At 46.7% G+C, this 18,016-nt stretch overlaps 2 protein-coding genes and 1 non-coding gene across 4 annotated transcripts; 1 reads left to right on the forward strand and 2 right to left on the reverse strand.

Annotated features, from left to right (window-relative positions):
- Window positions 1–1,729: 1,729 nt before the first annotated feature.
- Window positions 1,730–8,754, reverse strand: LOC119353206 (transcription factor TGA2.1-like). Of its 2 annotated transcripts, none has more exons than XM_037619799.1 (10): window positions 8,455–8,754; window positions 8,003–8,057; window positions 7,719–7,896; window positions 5,519–5,605; window positions 5,371–5,430; window positions 3,440–3,517; window positions 3,292–3,343; window positions 2,887–3,158; window positions 2,545–2,793; window positions 1,730–2,426 (listed from the first exon to the last, which is right to left on the reverse strand). In XM_037619799.1, the coding sequence occupies exons 3-10, from the start codon at window positions 7,782–7,784 to the stop codon at window positions 2,280–2,282; spliced, it is 1,011 nt and encodes a 336-aa protein (XP_037475696.1). In that variant the 5' UTR covers window positions 7,785–7,896; window positions 8,003–8,057; window positions 8,455–8,754; the 3' UTR covers window positions 1,730–2,279. The 2 variants fall into 2 exon arrangements, with proteins under 2 accessions (XP_037475696.1, XP_037475697.1); XM_037619800.1 differs by having other exon boundaries at window positions 7,989–8,057.
- Window positions 8,755–13,103: 4,349 nt separating this feature from the next.
- TRNAA-CGC lies at window positions 13,104–13,176 on the forward strand. Its single transcript has one exon. It is a non-coding gene; the product is annotated as a tRNA-Ala (tRNA).
- Window positions 13,177–13,426: 250 nt separating this feature from the next.
- Window positions 13,427–17,008, reverse strand: LOC119353207 (rhodanese-like/PpiC domain-containing protein 12, chloroplastic). Its single transcript, XM_037619801.1, has 8 exons — window positions 16,726–17,008; window positions 16,405–16,524; window positions 15,833–15,924; window positions 15,049–15,149; window positions 14,858–14,968; window positions 14,084–14,192; window positions 13,872–13,922; window positions 13,427–13,775 (listed from the first exon to the last, which is right to left on the reverse strand). Exons 1-8 carry the CDS (start codon window positions 16,964–16,966, stop codon window positions 13,695–13,697), a joined length of 906 nt encoding a protein of 301 aa, XP_037475698.1. The 5' UTR covers window positions 16,967–17,008; the 3' UTR covers window positions 13,427–13,694.
- Window positions 17,009–18,016: the final 1,008 nt, after the last annotated feature.

Genomic DNA, 18,016 nt, shown 5'->3' on the forward strand with positions numbered 1-18,016 from the left:
TCTACGTGCTCGCAGGTGAGCTTGGGAATCCATCGGCAATGGCCAAAATTGAGGAAAGTAAGAGAGAGGTCATGGAAGGAAGTGAATCGGTATCTATCCAAACAAGGAAACACACAAGCCAGTTTTATCCTTTTCCAAACCCAAACGTGTTATTATGTAAATCAGTAATTCAAAGATTAATTAGCAAAACCGATTTTGCTAAAATCCTGCTATAAACTCGTTTTCCATATACCGGCTGCTATCCAAACAAAGCCATAGTCCTGGCTCATGCCACCAACCGGGACCAATGAGGTGCCTATATATACCCCTTGCTCGCGAGCAGAGCACCCCAGTGCTCCCTAGTGCTCTGTTTTTCTCTGGCCGAGGGGGAGAGGGCTTGGTGGTGCTCTAGCTCACCTCCTATGCACACAAGGTGTTCGATGGAATGCCCGAGCCACACTACTTAAGCTTTCTCCTCTCCAAGCTCGACCTCCAAGCTCCATTTTCCATAATATTTGTCTAGGTTTAGTGGAGGCCCATCTGTCCCGGTTCTGAATTGAACCAGGACTAAAGGGACAGGGCATTAGTACCGACCCTTTAGTCCCGGTTTCAGAACCGAGACAAAAGGCCCTTACGAACCGGGACTACAGGCCCTTTTTCTACCAGTGTCAGTTGATCCGCAAACCAGGCCAAACGTCTAAAATCCCACAAACCGGTCCGAATTCCAGCAAAGCCCTCTTCTGTTTCGTTCGGGATTTTGGACGTATTTACCCCTTTATTATTCATTTGTACCCTGCATGTCAATTGGCCAACTTTTGTGCGTTACACCTGCGGTTGGTTCATACTGCAAAACCCTTTTTTTTAGGGAAACAACAGGACTAGTAATCTGAGGGACAATATTTTCTGTGTTGGTTCCTACTGCAAAACCGTTTTCTTTTTTAGGAAAACAACACGACTCCACCGTGTACTTTTATTAATTTTGAAAATATAATACAACCATTTCGTGTTACATTTTTGTGTAGCAAAGCCAGTAACGATATAATAATTAATCACCGTACTGCAGCCGCTTGCAAAACTATTCATTCTACAGATTTTGGCAAAAACTATCTTATTGGCTGTGCGTATCATGCTATGCAGAGACCCTGCATTCTTTTGATGTGGTTGTATCATTTCGATATATCAATTCAATGAAATATCTTTGATCGAAATATATAATATACATTTCACAAAAGGAAAAAAGATGAAACTAATTGACATCTCTAAGAGGATAAAAGAAAAAAGGAGTGAGACGCACATAATCACTGGCATGCGTCTTGCGTACTTCCTCCGCAAACAAATACTCCCTTCATCCAGAAATACTTGTCGGAAAAATAGATGTATCTAGACGTATTTAATTCTACATACATCCATTTTTATGAGTATTTTCGGAGGATAAAAGAAAAAAGAATGAGACGCACATAATCACTGGCATGCGTCTTACATACTTCCTCCACAAACAAATACTCCCTCTGTCCAGAAATACTTGTCGCAAACAAATACTCCCTCCATCAAGAAATATTTGTTGGAGAAATAGATGTTTCTAGATGTATTTTAATTTTACGTACATCATTTTTATTCATTTTTTCAACAAGTATTTTCGGAAGAAGGGAGTATAAGACGTTTTAATATATTTACAGAGAAAGTACTATGGAATTTACCTACTGCTTTGTCTACAGACGCCCTCAGCAACAAGTAGCGTATGGATACAGTATAATCGTTTCATTACAAGCACAGGATTGAGCAACCAAATGGAACAAGTTCATATGTATTCACCATGTTCAACAACCACAGGGACAACAGCTAAAATACACGGAGCACCAATTTTCCAGCCACTACAGATCTGTGACACAACTTAATTAGGACTCGTCCTGACTTACCTACTCCCTCCGTTCCTAAATATTTGTCTTTCTAGACATTTCACATGACTACTACATACGGATGTATGTAGACATATTTTAGAGTGTAGATTCACTCATTTTGCTTCGTATGTAATCACTTGTTGAAATGCCTAAAAAGACAAGTATTTAGGAACGGAGGGAGTAGTTTTTATTCCCAACACAGTTCTACAACCATTGTAACTTACAGGCTCCCCCCACCTACTTGTATACCACCTGAGTACAAACCCTGGACCCAAAAAGCAGCTACACATAATTATACAAGAAGAAAAGCTCGAATACCCAAATTATCTGCAGCAATATGAAGAGCACCCCCGGCGTTGTACACATCAGCTTGGGGGAAATCCAGCGCGCGATGATCCTTGGTTATTCCCTGGGCCTAGCAAGCCACAGAGAGCTCAGCGCGCGCAAACGCGAGAAGTAGTCATGTATAGCCAAAAGGGCGCGGGAGGCCTGACGGATCGTCAGGATCCGCTGCATCTGATGCAAGGTCTGCTGTCGCAGGTTGTCGGCCTGGTAGATACAAACGAAAGAACGTTATCAAATGAACCAAACTGATGAAAGTGAGCAGCTAATTCCATGCTGAAATATCACAGGTTCAAGACTGCAAGATGAAAGGAAAGAGGCCTGCCTGGCGAAGAAAGTTCTCGAGCGTTCCAAGCTTGCCCATGGCCATGGCCATCTGACCCATGTAGTTTGCAACATTCCCTGAAGAGCCAGCGGAGGAACCCAGAGATCCAGCCAAAGTCTCCGCCAGTGATTGCTGCAATGCTTCCATTCCTTGTGACAATGCATCCTCTGCCTGCTGGGAAGATTGCTGGAGGTTGGTCAATCCCAACATCTGCTGCTCGGTTAGCGGCTCCAGATGATTCACCAGCAGCTGAAATTTCATACCGCATTGAACAATCAGCTTACAGGACCAGCAAGGGAAATTGAACTAACAACAAACTCTGAGATTTAATACTTCACTCACCTTTAAGAGCTCGGATGGACGGAAACCCCCAAGCCACAGGAAGCACCTTTCGGCAGGCGTCTTCCACATGCCTGACAGTATATGGAACACATCAGCCTTGGAAGCTACACCTTTGACCTTAAATATTTCATCATAATGCCCCATTATCCCATCTACGATAAGGCGCAGGTCACTGTCACTTGCATGAGCATTAACTGCAGTCCTCAACTCATTGATTTGCTTGTTTTGGTCCTCAAGCCATCTAGTGTATTCTAGGTCGAAAGTCATTGCCCCTGCAAAGATAAGTTTACTGTTCAGATGAACCTCTAACATAGATTGATAACACAATACAATCGAACATTATATGTAACAAAAGGATGATGCTGCCAAAATTTATGGCAGAGAGAAATTTGGAGAAGAAAATACCATTTCCACTCATGGCATGGGTCTGGTCTCCGGAGCTAGAAATGAAGATTCCCTGCAAATAAATATCCAGCACGAGCATTAATAACAGCAAAAGCATACTCTACTGCAACAAGATATCACGGCCAACATTCAGCCAATAAAGATTTACCTGCTGACGAGCTTTCTGGAGCTCCTGCTCTAGTTGTGCAAGCTTCAGCTTGCTGCTTTCTAGCTGTTGCACATATGACTTCAAACAAACAGAAAACATAATCAGTGATTCCGAACAAATGAACAATCCAGTATTCACTATTCAGTGGAAATGAGAAGTACTAGTATTACACGAAGGCTTGTGCATGGAGAATTCAGTTAGTTGATCTAATTCAACTACCTCTGTGCACAGATAACTAAGAATTTATTCAAGTCTTGTATACTGAAACACATGAAGAAAATTATGACCAAACAAATAAAATGGAGCCATTATGCATATAGAACTACAGTAAAGAAACATGCCGTTGAGTTCATCAACACAACTACAAACAGCTCTGTTTCAACACAACCGAAAAGGCTCTCGCCCCACTTTATATATAAAGCAACGTACTACTCGAAACCACACACACAACACACACCCAAGGCTGGATACAACAGGCAAACGGACAGCCACACCACCCCAACCAATGCCAAGCCAACGACAAATGTGCAATAAGAGCCCTGCTTGAGGTCGTCGGAGATCTCCATGGCCGAGGTGTCACGAAGAGACGAAGCTGTACCCGACGAACAGCGGCCTCCGAGACGGCACCTTCAGGCAGGGAACGGCACCAGAATGCCGCCAAGGCCCGATCCAAAGATCATGATTTTCACCCGAAGCAATCCGAAGGAGGAGAGTAGCCGTGACGGCGCCTTCAGGAAGGACCACGCCCATGAACGACGCTGCCGACAGCCCGACAAAAGCCAAACAGGGATTACCCTCCGGCACTCACGCTCCACCTCCGAAACGCCGCTGATCACCAAAACACCGGCCGCCACGCCGCCCAAACGACCATGGCCGCCAGCCTGCATCTAAGCCGCGAGCCTCACCCACGAGCACCGCGACTCCCACCACCAAGGCCGCCGCCCCGGGAACCCAAACCACCCCTCGACCGCCACCACGGCATAAGGACACCGACGACCGGTGAAGCCGGCCAGCACCAAGCAAGGGAGGGTCGTCACCGGCCGTCGGCCTTGCCGCAGCCACCCGCCGCTCCACCGGGGACAAGTGCCACCTACACGACCCATCTGGCTTCTCCAGATCTCGGTGTTGGCACGGCCAGGAGGCCCCCTGCCTCCCTCCCCGGGTCGCCCCTGCCACTACCGGCCTGCCGTCAACGCCACACGCTGGTCCACAACAGCAGCCAACAAGGTCGCCACCGGCCGCCCTCCCAGCCAAACGAGCAGAGGAGGGAGAGGTCGCCACCATTGTCGCGCCGCCACCCCCACCAGCAGATAGCCACGGCAGGAGTGGCAGCCCACGACCCGTGCTGCCCATGGCCCACACCACTTGAGGCCGGATCTGGCCGCGCCGCTGCATCCCACTGCCGCCACCGTCTCAGGCCCCAAGAGGCACTACTTCCGCGTCGCCCGTCACACCGCCGCCCCGGCACCGGCGCCAACCCACAACGGCAAGCCGCTGTGCTGCCCCGCCCAACGCGAAGCACCGCATCTAGGCTTGGATGACCCGGCCCGCGCCGAATCCTCCACGCGAGGAGATGAGAACCCCCAGCCGCCCGCGCCGACGGGGCTTCACCAGGCCACGCCCTCTGGTGGTGGCGAGGGAGGAGGGGGAGCCCCGGCGGCGGCGCTAGGGTTTGCCTCCCAGTCACTCACGGGAGGGTAGGGCAGTTTCCTTTCCTTTTCCTGTTTCAAGACAACTACAAACAACTCTGCCCAGAACCTCTGAACTCCTTAATTCTTTAAGCAGAACTGCTGCCTTTCCTTTACAAGCATACTCTCAAATTACAGATCTAGCGTGAATCAGGTTAAATTACTAAATTAGGTTGAGTAGAAAGAGAAAATTCTGAACATAAGAGAGCAATGAAAAATAGGGGCAAGATTTATAGCAATTACCTTCTTCCTCAATCGACTTTTCCTTGCAGCCTCACGATTTTGAGCAAGACGACGCAATGTCTATTGTATGGAAAATATGACAAGAAATTAATAACATAAAAAGGCAAGAAACACAACAATATACAAGAAAAAAGAAAAGAAAAAATACCTTTTGGTCCAAGGGTTTGTCGGACCTGTCAGACCTATCCGAAGAATTAGAAGCCATGATTGCCCCACCACTTTGTCCTTGTTCTAACTGCAGACAGTAGACAACTTGAGAATGTTTAGAGTATCAATGAACAAGGAAAAATAAACTTATTAATTCCCTTTTTTGTAACAAACACAAAATGGTATGCACAAGCTGGCATTCCATACCGGACAAGATTCCAGCAGCTCAGGCTGAAACATAAAGTTCAGGTTAAACATTTCCATTCCAGTCGTACCAGTATCAGTCGACACAACCAACACTACCACCCTCTACGCTACTCTAGTTGCTTATAAAGGCATCAGCCGCACCGCATCTTGGTCTCCTCAGCGAGGTGGTACTATCCCACATGGTAGCGACAGCGAGGAGGAGGTAGGGGGAATGGGCCCATACTTCATTGCAGAGATTTGACCGGTGGGCTTCTTGCTCTTACAATGGGTCCGCATGCACTAGGTTAATACAAAGGCCAGGCCTAGTCCATTTTGTTGCCTTATTTTATTTATTTTCCTCTTCCTTTTATATTGTGTGCATCATGTATGTGTATACAGATGGGATGCATATGAATTATGAAAAGCCAGAACAGAACACTGGAATGCTCCGGTTCCAAGTAACAGAACAGAATTAACAAGTATTGAGTAAAACAGACTAAAAACTGCAAGTTTTAGTTGATAAGTTTGGCATATAGTTGGCAGCTGATCCACTCTGAAGCACCAATCCACCCAGATTTGCCATGTCAGTGTCCTGCACGCAGCCTATACGCAGGGTACGGCTCTGTATGGACACGGCTTGGTACGGCGAGGACATTAAGCGCAGCTCTGAGCCCAATAGAAGCCCACGAACCACGAATAACCCTAACATTTTCTCTCTCGCTCTCTGTTCGATCGCACGAGGAAGCTTTGGATCGACCCACTGCCGCCTGGAGTCGCCTCACCAACCTATCGACTCGCCTTGCCGCCACCTGGAGTCGCCTCAACCGACCTGTCGACTTGCCTCGCCGCCGCCTCGAGTGAGGTAATTGATTCCACCACCGCTGCCGCCAACTGGAGTGGCTCGGCACCGCCGCCTAGAATCACCTCACCGACCTGTCGACTCGCCTCGCCGCCGCCTCGTGCGAGATAATTGATTCCGCCGCTGCTGCTGCCGCCTAGAGTGGCTGGCTGGCTGCTTGCAGGCGCTTATGTGTGTGCGCGTGCTTGCCGCTGGCGTATGCGTATGTGCTTGGTACTTGGCTGCTTGCTAAGTTGCTATTGTTTGCTGATGTTGCTGCTTTGCTGCTACTGCTAAGGAGATGCCATCTGCGGAGAGTGGCATGGAAGCAAGCCAACTTCTTTACTGGTTTCAACTTTTCACGCTTATCTATCTTAGATCGACAAAGCCTAATGCTATTATATGATGTACTCCCTCCGTAAAGAAATATAAGAGCGTTTAGATCACTAAAGTAGTGATCCAAACGCTCTTATATTTCTTTATAGAGGGAGTATTTTGCATACACCATGAGGATTGAAGACATTGATGATCATTCAGGACTTGAAAAGAGGCATGGAGGCAACCAATGGGGCAGTATTTTGATCTCATCTCATGCATTCTATTAAGTTTTGTCTTTATTACATGTCATTTTACTAATTATTTACATATATACTCGCCGTATTGCTGTTTCTAGATTGCCGTGTCCCCGTACTCGTATCTGTGTATAGGTAAGGGCATATCGGTGCTTCACAGCTGATCCATATGAGCAAGCGAAACAGCATGTGAATCGTAGGGTAAAAATGGTTGGTTTTAACTAACAATTCATTACTGCTGTTATAAAACATGATGATGCCCCCGGCAGTATATTTTTCAAGTTCTTGTCGCTCCAGAATCCAAGTCCTAGTAATTAGCAAATCCAAAAACAGCAGTGCTATAATATTTTTGCGGGAACAGCACTGCTCTATAACTTAAGATTATCAACTCCGCTGTTAAGCTATAACAATTAATTCCAAACACAGCGTGATTCACAGTTCAAATGCTAACATGGTGTTGAGCACAACAATTATCTATTTCATCTCTAGAAAAATGGTGCAGGTAAAGACATAGGTGCTTATTACATAGTTGAGTTCAACTTAAAGCCTCTTTAGATGAAAAGAAGGGGAAACAGTTAAAACCCAAAAGTAAGAAGCATGATTACCCTATAGATCTTGCCGTCGTTGTCTAGAACAGTTGAGTTGTCAGTCCTTGAGCTAGCATCTGCCATCACTCAGCGGACCACAATCACAAGGAGACAGCAAATCACTTTGCTCCCCCCTTCCTAACAGCAAAGCGGTGAGCCCAGCCCTTTGCTGCGCGAGATCGATCGTTGCCAGAATCTATTCATAACAATGGAAAAAAAAAGGTAAGCAACTCTGACAGAGAAGTAACTCAAAAACAGTAATTGCGTACATGTAACGAAATACAGTACATGGTTGTGCTTACTTCTCTCCAAGAGCCCAAGTCAGTAGCTGCCGAGGATTTACTACAACCGTATGGTCTGCAAAAGAAGGTGGCTTCCTTAGTGCGAGGTACACAGCACGATCCAAATCATTAGCATGTTGGAACAGGGATATGCACATTTATGAACTAGTGCCGATCTGAAACCCTACAGGCTGGTGGTCAATCTCTCCGGAGGGCCACAGAAGTAGCTTGCACGGTGCCTGTGCCACTGGAGTAAGCACACGAATCCAGCCACCGGAAAACCATCACGAAACAGGGGCCGTTCTTCGCTCACTACTCTAGCCATGATCCATCCACCATATCGCATATACTGACAGTGACACGGTAGGTACAAAAACAGCTATCCTGATCCGGAACAGCAGAACCAACCGAAACAAGCAACGGGAAAGGGGGTTGATGGGGGAGACGAGCGAGCTCAGAGCGGGGGCGCATACGGGGTGCGGTCGGCGCGGTCGTCCTGAGCGGGGCTCGGCGTGGCGCCGGCGGGCCGCGGCCATGGTAGGTGGTCGGCCCTCGGGCCCCCGCCGGGGATGGATGGGGGAGAGCCTCAGAGCCGCAGCACCGAATCCGGTACGGCCTGGCCTCACGCGCGGCTTCTGCCCGGAGGCCGGCGACTCCTCCTCCTGTAGCAGCTCCGGCTCGCAGCGTCGGGGATTTGGTGGGGGGAGCGGCGGCGAATCGGGGAAGCTTCGAGAAGCTCTTTCGGGTGGTGGTGGTGGTGGAGGGCTAGTGGGAGGGAGGCCTGGGGGGCAGGGGAAGGCGCCAAAGCGGCGGGGCGCGGCCTGGACCCGGCGCACGGGCCGGCGTGCGGCTGACGCGCGGGCCACGGGGGACGCGTGGGCGCGGCTCGCTGGACTGATTAGGCGCGGGTGGCGTCAGTGTGCGGGCCCCGCGCGCCTCGCTCGCCTCACCAACTCCTCGCTCCGTGACGACGCGGGTGGCGTCTTTGACTTGCCCACCGGAGCGCGCGCGGCCGGCGTTATCCGCTGCGTGCGGTCCGGGGCTCGATGGCGCGCACGTGGTCGCTACGGTGAAACGACGCTGCCAGGCTTGGTTTAATTTAATTTATTTAATTTAACGGCGTTGTTCCAAGGGGTTCTTCTTGGTGCCATCGTAATTTGCCGTGGATCGTTGTGTTGTGGCCTTCGGCTTTCTTGCTTTTTTCTGAGGGGTGATTCGTTTGTTTACCTGTACTGTGCTGCTATATCCAAAGAGACAATACACACCATTTTTTACATAGGAGGAAGGGCCGGAACAGGACGAAAATGCATCATTGATCGTCAAGCAGCGTTACTGAGCGGGAACCCTCGCCCAGTCCAGCATATGAACGCTTTTCAGGAAGCAATAAGGAACTGTGAGTTGCGAGACTTGGGTTACATTGGAGACCCATTCACATGGCGTCGAGGCAGAATTCGTGCGCGACTGGATAGAGGGCTGGTAAATGAGGCTTGGGCATCGATCTTCCCCCATACTGCACTGGTAAATACAGAATTCAATCACTCAGACCACCGCCCTCTTCTTGTTGATACAAATTACTATTTCCATGCGAATGGTGCGACTAATGGTCAGACTAGGAGATTCGAAGCAAGATGGCTACGAGAGAGTACGTTCGATGCCGCTGTAACAGAAGCATGGGCGAAGGTAGAAGCTGACCCGAATGCTACGAATATTTATGAGAAACTTAACCTGATGCATGCACAGTTTCATGATTGGGATCAGCGGGTTCTCAAAAAACCTAGAAAGAGACTCCGGAAAGCCCAACGGGATCTCGAAGAAGTCATGGCTGGACCAATGTCTGATGACAATGAAATAAAGAGGAAAGAGTTGGCAGAACTGATTGAATATTTGCTTGAATTGGAAGAAATACAAGTTATGCAAAGGTCCAGAGCTAATTGGTTGAAAGGGGGCGACCGCAATACAGGCTTCTTTCAAGCTTTTGCTTCTGCTAGAAGAAAGAAAAACTTTGTAAAGAAACTAAAAGATGCGGGTGGAAATTGGTTGGAAGGTATGCCAGAACTGAACTCTCATGTCCTAGATTATTTTTCTCACATGTTTACATCAGAGGTGCAGCATACGGATCCTAGTATTCTTCAGAAGGTGCAGCGGAAGGTATCTCAACATATGAATGACTTCTTAATGGCTCCGTACACTGTTGAGGATGTGAGGAAGGCAGTTTTCAGTATTGGGGACCTGAAGGCCCCGGGTCCGGATGGTTTACATGCAATCTTTTTTAAAAAATATTGGCATATAATTGGAGATGAAATTACTCAGGAAGTTCTTTTGGCTATCAATTCTAGGAAGATTCCGGCAGAATGGAATGATACTATCATTGTGATGATTCCAAAAACTGATGCACCTGAGCTGGTAACTCAATTTCGACCCATCAGTCTCTGTAATGTGCTTTACAAAATTATTTCCAAGCTGCTGGCTTTACGACTGAAGGTTATTTTGCCTGAGATAATTTCCCCTACACAAAGTGCCTTTGTTCCCGGGAGGATGATCACTGATAATATATTAATTGCTTATGAATGTGTGCATAAGATTAAGAACAAGAGGGCTGGTCAGATAGGACTGTGTGCTGTTAAACTTGACATGCACAAAGCTTATGATAGGGTGGAATGGTCCTTCTTACATGATATGATGTTAACATTGGGATTCCATGAGCAATGGATTGAAATGATGATGGCTTGTGTCAGTTCTGTCAGATACAAGGTGAGGTTTAACTCTCAAGAGACAGACACGTTTACCCCTACCAGGGGCATTAGACAAGGGGATCCACTTTCTCCCTATCTGTTCCTTCTCTGTGCGGAAGGGCTTTCTAGTTTATTGCAGTATGAAGAAGAAGCTGGTGGCATAGAGGGAGTTAGAGTGTGCAGAAATGAACCATCAGTATCACACCTTTTATTTGCTGATGATTCTCTAATTCTTATGAAAGCAGATGTTTTAAATGCAGCTTCCTTACAACATGTTCTGGAGACCTACTGTCAGAGTTCAGGGCAATTGATGAGTCTGTCCAGATCTAGTGTATGCTTCAGTCCAAATACTCCTGCTGTATCCAGAACTGAAGTGTGTGAACAGCTACATATTGACACTGAAGCATTGTCTGATAAATATCTGGGCCTTCCAGCATTGGTAGGGGCTGATAGAAGTGATTGTTTCAGGCACTTTATTGAGAGGATTAAAGAAAGATTAATGGGATGGATGGAGAAACAACTGTCTACTGGTGGTAAGGAGATTTTACTAAAATCAGTGGCACAAGCGATCCCTGTGTTTGCCATGTCTGTGTTTAGTATCCCTAAAGGAATTTGCAAGGAAATAACTGACTTAATTTTCCAGTTCTGGTGGGGTGATGATGAGGAACATAAGAGGATGCATTGGTACTCTTGGTGGAAACTGTGCTATCCTAAAGCCGAGGGAGGAATGGGCTTCAGAGATTTATATTCCTTCAACTTAGCATTGTTATCAAAGCAGTGCTGGAGGATTATTACAAACCCCGACTCATTATACGCTAGAATTCTAAAAGTGAAGTACTTCCCTAATAGCAGCCTTTTACAGGCAACCCTTAAAAATGGTGCTTCCTTTACATGGCAAAGTATTATGAAGGAACTAGAAACCTTCAAGTTGGGGTACATATGGAGGATTGGTACAGGAGAAAATGTTCATATATGGAGAGATCCCTGGATTCCAGCAAGTCCGGATAGGAAGGTCATTACAGCAAGGGGACACACAATCCTATCTACAGTTGATGAACTCATCGATCCTAATACAAACACATGGGATGAAGATTTGATTAGATCCATCTTTAACCCTGTTGATACAAGGAGAATACTTCAGATTCCATTGAGCTATGACACTTTTGATGATTTTATCGCTTGGCATCCTGACCGGAAGGGTATATTCTCAGTCAGATCAGCATACCGGGTGCAATGGACTCAAACTTTTCAGGGAAATGCAAATGTGATGGAGAGGCCGAGTGGGTCCACTTCTCCGGCGGTGTGGAGTGCATTGTGGAAGCTGAACATCCCACGGAAAATACAAATTTTCTGCCGGCGCGCGTTACATGGAATTATGCCTCTAAAATCCATACTCTGTAACCGGCACGTGGGTTCGATGGGAGCATGCCCAATTTGTCATCGGGGTGCAGAGGATGTGCGGCATCTGCTGTTTGAGTGCACTCATGCAAGGGATTTATGGAGTCGGTTGGGTGTTCTGAACAGAGTGGACGAGGCAAGGAGAGTAGACCGGTCTGGATCGGTCATTTTGGAACATATCCTTCTTGCACCAGATAGTCCAGCTCTCATTAAACCGAATCTGGATGTTAAACAAATCATAGCAGTGGGTGGTTGGTATCTTTGGTGGATCCGAAGACAACACACGCATGATGGGACTCCTCCTAGTCCCGTGAGGTGGCCGATGTCTGTTCTGGCAATTGCTAATAATTATCATGTTGCTAATTGTAAGAGTGCGGTCGTAGTACAACGATGGAAAAAACCGGACCCAAAGTATGTCAAGCTCAACGTTGATGCCTCATTCCATCCTGATGTTGGAGAAGGGGCAACAGCGGCGGTGATTCGGGATGCTAAAGGAAATTTTCTAGCTGCACAATGGAAATTCATTTCATATGCAGCAGATGTGGTTAATGTGGAGGCAATGGCAATGTGAGATGGACTGGCGCTTGCTAATTCCTTAGGTATGCCGCGGGTGGAAGCGGAATCGGACTCTACGATTGTCGTTGATGCGTGTGTGGGACACACAACATGGTGGGATGCAAATTCGGCAATATTCGCGGAATGTGTGGATATTTCCTCTTCTATTGGGAAGGTCATCTTTAAACATTGTTATCGTGAATGTAACGAAGCGGCGCATGTGCTAGCTAACTATTCTTATTGTAATAAGATTACTAATAGTTGGACGAACGAGCCTCCTGGCTTGTTAGTCTCAAAACTGCTGGACGATGTAATCCCTGTTTAATTCAATAAAGCTAGCCATGATGGCCTTCCCTCAAAAAAAAATACGGTTGGGTATTCACTTCTTTCTCGCCCAAGTGCTTAGATAAGTTATTCGTCGAGTTAGCAACCACAAAGGGGGTGTAGCTCATATGGTAGAGCGCTCGCTTCGCATGCGAGAGGCACGGGGTTCGATTCCCCGCACCTCCAAAATCATTTTTCCCTCTCAGCGCATGTATACTTGCTTTTTTTTTTCGTCGAGTGTCAAACTGCACCGATTGATTACACAGATAAGAGAAGATTTTCTCCGTTCTAGCAGATAAGCTTGCAGCAGAAGAATTTCCCTGCTTGAATGCTTTCCTAAAGCAGCCTAAACAGGACCGATAGCATCACATGTGATGGTTTTTGAAAAACAAAACGCACTGATATGACACCAAATTCAGGGGCGCCACAAGAGGAATTCGATGATTACTCTTCCAATGATCATCTCTCGAATATTTCATTTATATTCATATTGATACGATCCGTACTAGTTCCGTTGACAACTTCTGAAAAAATGACTTGATAGTACAAGATTTCGCGTGAGAAGAAAATTTTAGCTCTGAATCCCGGCATCGACACAAAACCAATGCCAAGTTCTACCAACAGGCACCGGACTATGATTTTAGTTCAGCATGGTAAAGCACGCAGAGAAGCCTCTGTGGTTGGAACGCTGATCGGTATGACGGCTAGTAAGTCGGGATGGAAGAATCGGCTTTCACCGAGTAAGCGTGGATTCCACCCGCAACGTTGTAAATCTTTTGGAATCCCTGCAAAATGATGGGTCACCTTGTCAGAGGATGCTACACAATTACTCTACACGCGCTGGTAGGGAGTCTAAAGATTTCTGTGGGTGCTTCAGTTACCTGTGACTGCAGCCACTTGGCTACCTGCATCGAGCGCATGCCATGGTGACACTGAAACGAAGTACAGAAGGCAAAGTTAGAAAGTGGCATAACACACTGAAGCAGTTTCTATCAACTCATCAATCTTTTCGTGTAGGAGTATTATATATACTTCAGTCTTTTATAGGTCACTGGCATTTATGCAGCAATTTTCATCGTAGTAACGAACTTACCAGAACATAAGTGTCCTTTTGAGGATTAAATTCATCTGTCATGACTGGTCCCCAGGTTCCAAATTGGCGGAGAGGTAGAACTTTGAAGCCTGGAAGGGATGCTCTCTCCCTGCCAAGCAAAAAGTATAAAATCAGCATCAACTCCATCATGATGGCCCACTGTGTGAAAAATTAGGATAAGCAAACACAACGAACAGGGCCATCACAATAATATGTCCGCAAAGCAAAAACCTAGTCCAGTATCTGACTTTAAATGATGAATCGTGGAATTCTGCAACCCAATTTGGTCTCTCTAGTGTAAGGGGAATAACACACTCTATAAGTCTGTAAAAGGATTTACACACTGCAAGTCCATACAAGGCTGCAGACTATCCCATTGTTCCAACAGTTTAATCCTGAGACAATATACAAAGGTGTTTTCGAACAACAACAAAGATGTCGCACTGGTAAACACTTTTACGTTTTAATTGTTCAGAAGGGAGAAAATGAAATTCATTATATCTACCAAAATCTCAAAAGATGTGGACAAGTCCCACATTAACGTTCTGGTTCACCGCATAAACCTCTATCATCTTCTCATCAAAGTCAAGATTAAGACTGTTGCAAGAACTTTTGCGCTATTGAGCAAAATCCAAAATACTGGAGATGTATCTTGCATTCTAGTTGTAGATGTGTGCTTTTCATACAGGCATCTATAATGAGTTAGTGAATGACTTAATATTTGGAATGTTGGAACAATAAATGGGACATGGGTGCAATAGTGAAGAATCTTACACTTCATCAGGCTCCCGAACATCAATCAATTGAGCTTCTTCCATAAAACTAGGATCTTGCATTTTTTCATGAAGCTCTTCTGGTTGAATATCTTGCAGCAAGCATTGGTCCCTGCCATTTGGCGGCAAAAGATATGAATACCTATTCGTGTGTACCAAGATACAACATCATGTGTTGTTAGAACCATCTACCTCTCAGAGAGCACCTGCACTAAATGCCATCCAAATTTTGTCTTACATCGTACAACTTTATTCAAAGGCGCACTAAATGCTGCTTCTTCAAACTCTGGTACCTGCTCAAGTCAAGCAAGTAACGTTCAAAGTACTGTTGAACACAGACTGCAGGGTACTGACAGAAACTGAAATATCAGTGGACAGACCCAGTGCTAGAAACTTAAATATCAGTATCCAACCAATCAAACATTTAGATGGTGGCAACAGATGAAATGATGGGACTTTCAGAAAGTAAACTAGCTAGTTCTAAGTTCTAACCAGACACTTAGATGACTGAGGCAGCAAGTTAATCAAGAACAGTGAAATCGGTGGCAGATGGATTTAGATGTGTATAACAACGTATAGAAGTGTTCAACAAGATGGAATAAACTTGTTGTAAGGCTACCAGTTCCCCGGGAATATGCAAACAAACAAAAACAGTACCAACAACAATATTTTACATGTCTTGTTTGCCAGTTGAAGATGTTGATAGGTCTTGATAATTTATAAGTTAGAAAGAAGTAAATTCCACCACAGAATAAAAAAATCCACCAAAGGATCAAACAAATTCAATGCTAAATAACAAATATGTACTATGAAACATAACATTTCCAGTTGTATCCTACATGGACATCATGACGGATGCCGAGCAATAGTAAGATAATCAGTGCAATCCCACTGTGCACCTTAGGTACATAGGTGAAGTCCTACTACAATGCTCTACTACTAGTACGCATACTGAAAAAGCAAGTTAATATTGTACCATCTGTCCCCTCCGAACCCACCCAAGCATACCGCCATTTTCTTTTGATGGACATAAGGAGTGCTCCACGGCTAAGTCACTCAGGTCCGCCCCTGAAATTAAAAAATAAAATAAACAAGAGTAAAAATCAATGATTTCTAACAACAAAAACAAGCCAGCTATTGAGCACTTCAAATGTATCCTACTCTTCAGTGTCAACTTTCCCATAGATATCTACATAAATCAATGATATATACACCATACACATCAATGAGTTCAGCTCAGCATGTATGCTTAGCAATCAGCATTTGTTACATCATAACGCAACATTGAATTTAGATACAGAACATAAATAACAGCATGGATTGGATGCATTCAAGTGGAGAGGACCGTATAAAGCATAACTTTAGGACACCCATTTTGCAAGGGCCACATGTTGCTAAACACTGGATCATATGATTCGAATCTAGACTAATTAAATATATCAGATGCTACTCCCTCTGTAAAGAAATATAAGAGCATTTAGATCACTAAACAAACAGAGCTAGTAAGCCGTACGAAAGGAAAAATCAACAACGAATTTGAGTGTTCACCTGATGCGACGCTCTTCTCCAAATCCACGAGAAGCCTGGCATCCTTTTCGCCGACAAGCAGATGCTGGACCAGCACCTCCTTCCCCTCTCTCGGAGCGCTACTAGCGGCAGTGCAGAGAACTATCCAAACAGAGATTCATGTCAGCTAATCAGTAACCAATTCCGTGACCCTAACTATTAACCCCCAAACCGATGCAAAACATTTTGCATTCATGTCTAAGATAAAAGGAAGCAAAAAAATCCACAACTGAACAAAATGCTCCCCAATCTCCGTAGCGAACTGACGAGCACTCAAGAGATAGCGCTTGCCCTACCACTCACCCCTGGTGCCGGGCCTGGGGTGTTCGCCGGCAGGGCGCATGGCCGAGCCCCACGCGGCGGAGACGGGCCGCGCGGACGCGAGGAGCGAGAGGGCGGCGGGCGACGACGGCGCGGGGCTGGCGACGGCGAGGAGCGGGGCGCGGCGGGCGAGCCCGGAGAGGGAGGCCGCCTGGGCGGCGGAGCACGGGGAGGGGTAGGGGCACGGGAGGCGCGCGGCCCTGGTGGCTCTGAGACCGAGCATGGCTGGCCGGCTGGCTAACTGTCGTGTCGCCGTCCGTCTTCACTGCGACGGGAGAGGAAGGGGGATGGGGAATATGCTGCTGCGCGAAGGAGGCCGGGCCTTGTTTGGGCTGTTCCTGGACCGGGCGGCGCGGAAACACGACGAACGTGCCTGGTTCTAGTTGGGCTTTGAAGAAATATCACGCCCATGCGTTTCAAAAAAAAAAAACGGAGCATGGACTTCCCTAAAAAAAATTGAAGCATGGGGCAGGTGTCGATGACACAATGCACATTGTGTGTTTGCGGTCTAAGAACATCTACAACGGGACGTCCATATCCGCTTCAAACACCCAGGCTGGCTGGTCAGTAACTGATCAGACACAAAATAGCCATCCAAAGGACCTGCCAAATCCGGTTCAAATGGTCGAACTGATCGGCACTCCTTATATCGGGCTCATATCTGGGGCAAAATATGAGGATGCCTTGACACATCCATCATGTAGGATCCGACTCACTGTGGCTCACCCTATTCCACATAAATTGGACTTTATCCGCATTTAGGATGAAACCCTAACCGCATTCCACTCCACTCCAGCCCACACCCCTCCGCCCACAAGCTTTCGTCCGGTGATCTCAGACCTTCTCCGGCTTGGCAGGCAACGGATCCGAGTCCTACAGCTCCCAATCTGTTGACTCGGAACTCGTCCCACGCGGCCCCAAGGAGGAAATGGTCGTCCGAGTCCTACTGTTGGGAAACGTTGCATGGAAACAAAAAAAATCTACGTGCACGCAAGTTCTATCCAAGAAGATGCATAGCAAGTAGATGGGACAGTGTGTCTACGTACCCTCGTAGACCGTAAGCGGAAGCGTTTAACAACACGGTTGATGTAGTCGAACTTCTTCGCGCTCCAACCGATCAAATACCGAATGTACGACACCTCCGCGTTAAGGACATGTTCAGCTCGGTGACGTCCTACGCCTTCTTGATCCAGCAAGACGGCGAGGTAGTAGATGAGTTACGGCAGCACGACGACGTGGTGACGGTGATGGTGAAACTATCTCCGCAGGGCTT

Source organism: Triticum dicoccoides, chromosome 2A (genome assembly GCF_002162155.2).
Source record: "Triticum dicoccoides isolate Atlit2015 ecotype Zavitan chromosome 2A, WEW_v2.0, whole genome shotgun sequence".
Taxonomy (NCBI): Eukaryota; Viridiplantae; Streptophyta; class Magnoliopsida; order Poales; family Poaceae; genus Triticum; species Triticum dicoccoides.

Bases quoted from the DNA above. Each gene is read 5' to 3' on its own strand.
- LOC119353206 (XM_037619799.1), bottom strand. From the start codon at position 7,784: ATGGCAGATGCTAGCTCAAGGACTGACAACTCAACTGTTCTAGACAAC. The intron at 5,606-7,718 runs GTAATCATGCTT...TACTGTCTGCAG, and splicing joins ACGACGGCAAGATCTATAGG to TTAGAACAAGGACAAAGTGG. The intron at 5,431-5,518 runs GTATTTTTTCTT...TCCATACAATAG, and splicing joins ACAAACCCTTGGACCAAAAG to ACATTGCGTCGTCTTGCTCA.
- LOC119353207 (XM_037619801.1), bottom strand. From the start codon at position 16,966: ATGCTCGGTCTCAGAGCCACCAGGGCCGCGCGCCTCCCGTGCCCCTAC. The intron at 13,923-14,083 runs GTAAGTTCGTTA...ACTTCGTTTCAG, and splicing joins AAAAGGACACTTATGTTCTG to TGTCACCATGGCATGCGCTC. The intron at 13,776-13,871 runs GTAACTGAAGCA...ATCATTTTGCAG, and splicing joins CCAAGTGGCTGCAGTCACAG to GGATTCCAAAAGATTTACAA.